The sequence below is a fragment of the Monoraphidium neglectum genome, assembly GCF_000611645.1.
Source record: "Monoraphidium neglectum strain SAG 48.87 unplaced genomic scaffold scaffold02663, whole genome shotgun sequence".
Taxonomy (NCBI): domain Eukaryota; kingdom Viridiplantae; phylum Chlorophyta; class Chlorophyceae; order Sphaeropleales; family Selenastraceae; genus Monoraphidium; species Monoraphidium neglectum.
The window spans coordinates 1-7,420 of record NW_014010965.1 but is presented as its reverse complement, the minus strand read 5'-3'; the positions used below and the strand labels follow the sequence as shown (position 1 = coordinate 7,420).

The following is a 7,420-nucleotide window of genomic DNA, read 5'->3' as shown; positions in this document are numbered from 1 at the left end:
CAGCCTGATCCTGCGGCCATCACGTGCACAGACTCCCCACCCACCCCACCACCCCGCCTGTCGGCACGCCATTGGAGCAGCGAGCCCACTTAAAGATCCGTGTTACACAGTAGGCGCAGTAACGCTAGGTTTCTGAGAGTCCCTTGAGTCTCACAAGATGCCTCCTGTCGCTCTCCCACAATGGTGCCCCAAAGGGTACGTGTCATGCCTGTTGCTGTATGTGCCTATGCTGCTATCAACATGTGACATGCAAGACCTTGAGCTGCTTGTGTCGTGGCATGCTGCTTTGTCAAAGCACGATTGCCGACCATGTTCTCGGAGCGGTGCATGTCGCGACACGTGCAGAATTTCGTTCTAATATAAGTCAACGGTCGTGGTTTGCACGTCCCGCCGTTGCAGGATTCACCCCTGTTTGACTTCAATCGGTGATTCTGCTGCCTGAGCCCAGAGGCGCCCCGCTCCCTGCCAGGCAAGCGTTGCTCAATGAGTGTTGCACTCACTGGGAGTCCCGGTGCGACAGAGGCTGGTGCACTGTGCGGCGCACCTGTGAGTTCGAATTGCTACCGGGATCATTGTATGCTGTATCTTGTGAAATCACCGATGAATTCTCTTGCACGTACATGTATGATGCGCTGTGTACGGATCGGTATGGCACATTGGCAGGGTGGGGTCACCACGGGACAAAGTTGCGCCAGGGGGAGGTGTTGTTCTTAGTATGAGGACTTGCGGTGTGCAACGCTTGCGATTGTAGCGGCATCAGACATACTATCCTAGAAGCATACTCAAAACGTTCACATTGCAGCAGCAGTGATCTGCTTCTCGTCACTTGCCCATCCCTCTATCTAAGCTCGTGCACGCCCGTCATCCGTAATCAAAGCCGCTTGTTTAGCTGATCAAGCACGTGCACCAAGACGTGGAGCCTAGGTAGCCAGCAGGATCGCGATCTGCAGCAACACTAGCAGGCTGCCGCAGGATGTCGCGTGGGAGCGGCTCTGGATATGACAGGTGCGCTGAGGAGGAGACCACTAGCTGTAGCCCGTGATGCAACATTGATCGCCGGTGCGGCACGCGCACATGCCGCGTGTGCTTCTTGCGTATATGCTTGCATGCGCAGAGTCTTGTCAAGCCGATGCTTCCCCATGCCACTGTGCAATGGTGCTGCAGGCACATCACGATCTTCTCTCCGGAGGGACGTCTGTTCCAAGTCGGTAAGCTGCCACGACAGCAGGCGCGGAGTGAAGGCTGCGAGGGGCGGCACAGGCAATCGATGGTGCCACGTGTATCAACCCGCGTGCTTACTGCCCATGTGGGCCTGTCTCAACGCCCCGGCTGTGCACCCGCCGCATCCTGACAGAGTATGCGTTCAAGGCCGTGCGGCAGTCGGGGATCACCAGCATAGCAATCCGCGGCAAGGACTGCGTGTGCTTCGTAACCCAGAAGAAAGTCCAGGTAACGAGCGGCGCGAGGTGATGTGGCCGGCCGTGCTCAAACGCTCGTGGGAGACTGGTCTTGCATGGCAGGAATGAGCAGGGGTGGCGATGGCGGGCCGCCACGTGGGCTGTGGCGGACCTGAGGAACGGCTCTCGGCAGTCGTCCGACCAGCTCGCATCACCCGAACAGTGGCAGGGGGTGGCACACTTGCGCAGGCGCTAGCCCAGCGGCGGCACACATGCTACTCGCAGCCCGTGGGCTTCGGCGGCGTCGTTGCCTCCCCCATCGTGCAAGCAGCAAAAGGGCGCCGTATCCGCCCTCCTGTGCTGCAATTTCGCCCTTGTGGGCTGATTTAGACCTGCGCACAACAACCTGTTATCAACCCCGCAGGACAAGCTGATTGACCCTGGCACCGTCACGCGGATTTTCAAGATCACAAAGTACATTGGCATGCTGGTCACCGGACTGCCTGGTGAGTGGCCTGTTTGATCGGTTCGTTGCGGGCAGTGCAGTGCAGGCAGGTGTCTTGGGAGGCATGCTTTCAGACGTTGACCTGGCGTGCAGGTGCTGCGCGGCTGGTTATGTGGTTTGAGCGGCGCTGAGCACGCAAAGGACGGTGCGGGCTGCTTGAGGGCTTAGTCACATGGACATGCGCGCTCAGTCGACGTCAAACCCGTGCGGCACGGGGCGCCCCCAACCGAACCCTAGACCCTGTGGTCGCACCTGCCGCACGCACGGCCTCATGCCTACCTCCCCTCCCCTGCGCTCCCCGCCGCAGCCGACTCCCGGAGCGTGGTGCAGCAGGCGCGGCAGCAGGCGGCCGAGTTCCGGTTCACATATGGCTACGAAGTCCCGGTGGATTACCTGGCTAAGGTGCTGGCCGACAAGGCGCAGGTGTACACCCAGGTGCGCACCATCCGGCGGTCCCACAGCAGTTCAAACACGCGCGATCAGATGTGCTCCGATCTAGTGTGATTTGGGGATGCTGTGCCGCCGCCGCCGCCGCTCAGGTGGGTGCTGGGATGCTTGCGGGGCGCGGCCCGCCACCGGCAGACTGGGGTTGCCCGTTGACGCCGCCCGCTGGCGCCCGCTGGCTCGCGCCCCCGACCGCGCTGTCGCAGCACGCGTACATGCGGCCGCTGGGCGTGATCTCAATGCTGGTGTCTGTGGATGAGGAGCGCGGCCCCAGCCTCTTCAAAGTGGACCCGGCGGGCTACTACGTCGGGTACAAGGTGCGCACGCGTCGGCCCCGCTCGCGATCGCACACTTGTGGGGCGTGCTTTGTGCGCGCTCGCACGCATGTGTCTGTGTGTGTTTTGGTGTATGTATGTTTGTTTGTGTGTGCGTGTGTGTGTGTGACAGAGAGAATGTGTGTGTGTGTGTCTGTGTGTGTGTGTGTGTGTGAGTGTCAAGAAAGCTCAGGTGTCGAATGCGTGCAGCAGGGGCGCCCGGCAGTACAGCCCGCCCTCGCCCTCCACGCCTCGCCCCTGGCTTCTGTTTCCCGCTTCCCCCAGCGGCCCCCAACGCCACCCCGACCCTCCTCGGCGCCCACATCACCCCTGGGGCCCCCCAGGCCACCGCGGTCGGCACCAAGGAGACCGAGGCGGTGAACTTCCTGGAGAAGAAAGTGCGCGCCATGCCGGCCGAGGGCGCGAGCTACGACGACACCTGCCAGACGGCTATCTCCGCGCTGCAGGTGTGGGGGCGCGGCTCTGCACGGCGCCCGCACCTGGGGCTGCTGGGCTGGCGATGCAGCTGCCTTGCTTGGGAGGGAGGGCGGCGCGGGTCAAGAACCGACAGGGCCGAGCGTGCGGCGAGCATGCGGCAGGCTTGTGTTGGCGCGCCTGGCTGCGGCGGCCGAGTGGCCCGCGCTCCTGCTGTCAGGCACGTCGCCGCGGCTGGGATCCGCGGGCGCTGGCAAGAATCCATCCTCCAAGCTGCGCCACTTGGCGCACCTGCCCCGTTCTACTGGCTCGCACCCTTGCTCCTGCCGGTGTCGCCCCACCTCCACGCACACACTCCTGCACGGCTCCACCCATTTTGCAGCCGTCTCTCCATCTTGCACCTGAGTCCTCCGCGGCAAATCCCCTCCTCAACCCCTGAACTGACCCCCTGGCTCAAAACCCTACCCACTCACCCTAGTCCGTCCTTGCTGAAGACTTCAAGGCCAGCGAAATCGAGGTCGGGGTCGCGCGCACAAGCTGGGACGGTGAGTATGCATTTACTGGGGCAAGGGGGGGATAAGGCCTCTCCCGTGCACACCTGTACGTGTAATGCAACGGCAGGAGGGTGAGCTTAACGCTAAGGGCCGCGGCCCTAACATGTGCAGGCCTGCGCACGTGCTGGTGCTTCGCACTGCCACGATACCGTGTTGCGTGCTGCATGCCAGGGCGGGCGCGTTGCTGGATGCGGCGCTCACACTAGGATCAAACGCCGCCGTTGAGCAGCCCGAGTCTAGCAGCCAAAGTGGCATGGTTGGCCGCCTCGCCCGTCCCCCCCTCCCTGCCCCTCCCACCCGACACCCTTCTTGCGCGTGCCTCCCACGCTTCCCCCGACCCACCAGGTCGCGACGAGCGGGCATTCAAGGTGCTGCCGGTGGAGGAGGTGGACGCCTTCTTGGTTGCAATCTCTGAGCGAGACTGAGCACCCTGGCTGTCCTCTGCAGCTGGGTGCGCGCGAGCAGGCGCTACCCATATCTTGTCGTGTAAATTGGTGAAAGGCTATTGTTGGCCTGCAGTCATCCCATATTCAAGTGTGCTACGCCGCAGTGGGGTGGGTCTTGAAGATGGGCCGTATGTGGCTGAGCGGGGCGGTGGTGGCCGCTGTCGCCCTGCAAGCCTGGCTTGCTGGCGGGACGCGGCAAGTGAAACTCAGAGGTGGCCCGCCGGGGGAGCTCGGCCCAGGAGTCTGAGGGGCTTGGAGAGGAGGGGCAGGAGCGAATTGTTGCTCACCGGGGCGACCTGAGCCTGTCAATCAACCAAACGCATGCATGCATGCACTTGTGTGAGCAGAGCCGGTTTTACCTGTAGGCTGCACGCGACGGCACGGCCCAACCTGCTGTCACACCAGAATACTGCAGATTGGTCCTTGGGCTGTTGCTGTCAGCGCTCTGGGCACGTCACGGCAGGCCCGGTATTGGACGGGCTTGTTGACAGCAACCGCCCCGGGCAATCCACGCTCACAAACTCCAACTGCCAACCTTGAGATCTGACTCAGCGCTCTCAACAGAGCACGCCTGCTCAGAGCCCTGCCTCCCACTTTGCATGTGCCCCTGCAGTTTGGCTTTGGCTTGTAGCGCCATGCCCCGATTGGAATCGCTTGCGCAGTGCCGCAATCACAAACACGCGACAGGAGGACCATGGAATCAAGCAGGTGCAAATGGCACGCATCCACCTGGTGGCAGTCTCCTTGTGCATGTGATGGGCGCCTGTTTAGAACAAGTGACAGGTGCTTGCCCGGTGGCCAGCCATCCCGGCACCAGGGGCCCTGTGGGAGACGCGCTGCTCCCCCAGGCCTCAACGAGACAAGTAAATAATAACCCAGGGCTGAACTTGCTTGTGCGCAGACGGAGCCATCGTCGCTGCGTCTGGCCGACACTCCTGCTCGCATGTTGTGTGGTCCGCGGCCACTTGGGCAGGAGGGGAAGTCTGCCGTGGTTCGGCTCTAATATCTTGTTCCCAGCTCACCATGACATGCGTACTGTGCACACCCTAATGCATGTTGGTGCTCAAGATAAGCGATGTGTAACATGCACTTTGAACTTGCTGGCCAGCCCGGGCAGCGTTGTCCCCGAGGTGTGAACTGTGAAGTGGGCGGTGCACTTAGTCAACACAAGACACTCCACAAGCACGACTTATCAGAAAATTGCATCAAGGCTGCCTGAATAATTGATCCGGAAACGACAGCTGATTAGGGGGATAGCCCGACTGAGAGCTGCACTATCGTCACGAAGCTGCTCGGCTTCTCGGCACCGCTGATAGAGCTCTTTGCGGGCACGAAGGGCCACCCTCCGTTGTCAAGTGTTTCTACGTGACATACAGACGTCAGCATCGCCCTTACAGACACTCGGAACGTTGTCACAAGCCTGTGAGACTGTCTGTGAACTCTTCTTCAGCCAGCTCGTAACTCACGGAGCGCACCGCGGGCCGGCCAGCGCCACGACATCCTCAATAAACCAATTGTTATTATGGATCACGTGGCTCTGGGCATCAAGCGAAGGCTTGCGGATGGGCTGGTCAGCGGCGCTTTGCTGGGCCCTTCTATAGGTGCGCTAGTTGCGTAAGATGATGTTGAGGCTTGTGTTGATATCTTGGTCTGATGACACGCCGCTCACCGGCCAGACGGTGGCGATTTCGTGCCTCGACTGGGCGGACTTGCCCCTTCATAGCTTCTTCTTTCGGACCTCCGCAGGGCTCGACGTGAGCAGCAGCATCCACGAGTCCAACACTATGCGCCAGGCCAAGAGGCTGTGCGGCTCGGGCGCTGGTGCCAACCTTGGTGAGTTCCCGCCCAACCCTGTCGCGGTTGGGCGAACGAACGCGCGTGCGCGCGCGGCGGCGGGACCACACTGAACAGGCGTGGTCCCGCTGCTACCTCCCTGTGTTGAGGCCCCTCCATGTGCTGGATGGCTTTGTATGGTATGGGTGCCTTGGCTGCGCCACTCTTTTTTAGCCGAGCTCGACCCCTTCACACCCCTGCGCCGCGCCCCATTCTCCTGCGCCCGTGCACCTGCCCCTCACGCAGAGTCAATGGTGTTCGCCGTCCTGAAGCAACAGGCCGCTGTGCAGCAGCAGGCCGCTGCAGCCGCGTCCGCAGTCGCCGCGCTTTTCAGCAGTGGCGGCAGCGGCGGCGGCGCCCCCGCGCTCGCGCCGCTCCTGAGCGGCGGTGCGCGGATTGCGACCCCTGAGCCGTCACTGGCGCCCACGCTGAGGCTTGCGCAGCCGATGCAGGTGGCGGCCCAGCAGCAGCAGCAGGAGCAGCAGCAGCAGGAGCAGCAGCAGCAGCAGCAGGTCAACCTGCAGGACAATGCTAAGGTGGAGGCTATGATGCTCCACGCCGACCAAATATTGAAGGCGCGCGGCGTCACCGACCCGGCCACCGCCGCGTCCCTCCGCGATCGCATGCGCGCGCGCCTGGTGCAGCGCGCCGCTGAGGCGCAGGCGGCCGCCCAGCCGGCGGCAGCCGCGGCGCAGCCGCGCGCGTCCCCCACGCATTCGCTGGCGGCCCCTCCACAGCAGCAGCCCGGGCACTCCTCCGACCCTGGGAGCCCTTCATGCAGCACCGCCACGACCAGCGTCTGCTTTGAGGACGACGAGCAGGCAGCCGCCGAGCAGCTGCTCCTGCTCGGCAGCCCCGAGGCGACCTCGCCGACGGCTGCCGACGCAGCCGGCCGGGCCGCCTCCTCCGCCGTCGCCGCCGCCGCCGCCGCCCCTCCCACTAGCGGAGAGGGGGCGCTCGCGCTCACGCAGGCGCAGGCGCAGGCGAAGCAGTCGCGGCACACGCACACCCACGGGGCGCCGCGAGGGCTTGCTGCCCCGACACCGCAGCATGCAGCGACGGCAGGGCTGGGGGAGGCAAAGCGCGGCGTCCCCTGCACGGGCTCTGCGCAACCGACGGTCTTCAAGCGCCGACTTTATTCGCGTTCAAGCAAGCTGCTTGGAAACACCAAGGGCCGGCTGTGCCTGCATCAGCAGCCAGCCCAGCAGCAGCAGCAGCAGCAGCAGCAGCAGCAGCAGCGCCTGGTGGTTGCCAACGGCTGCGGGTCGCCGGGCTTCGTCGACATCGCATCTGCGGTGCCTTGCTTCACGCAGGAGGCGCCGCTTGACGTGCACACGCCGCACCCGGCGCTGCCGCTGCAGCTGCAGCTGCCCGCGGCATCTGAGCAGCCGATGCAGCAGCAGGAGCAGGAACGGCAGGAGCTGCAGCTGACATCATTCACACAGCGCGAGCCCCAGCAGCCCGAGCTCAAGCAGCCAGAGCAGGCGCTTGA

At 63.4% G+C, this 7,420-nt stretch overlaps 1 protein-coding gene across 1 annotated transcript; it reads left to right on the top strand.

The window, feature by feature from the left end:
* Window positions 1-973: 973 nt before the first annotated feature.
* Window positions 974-4,074, top strand: MNEG_11264 (20S proteasome subunit alpha 1; the record flags this gene model as incomplete). Its single annotated transcript, XM_014040264.1, has 9 exons — window positions 974-1,005; window positions 1,165-1,208; window positions 1,355-1,449; window positions 1,822-1,903; window positions 2,210-2,337; window positions 2,442-2,663; window positions 3,005-3,127; window positions 3,574-3,640; window positions 3,995-4,074. 9 exons carry the CDS (start codon window positions 974-976, stop codon window positions 4,072-4,074), a joined length of 873 nt encoding a protein of 290 aa, XP_013895718.1.
* Between the last annotated feature and the right edge of the window lie 3,346 nt (window positions 4,075-7,420).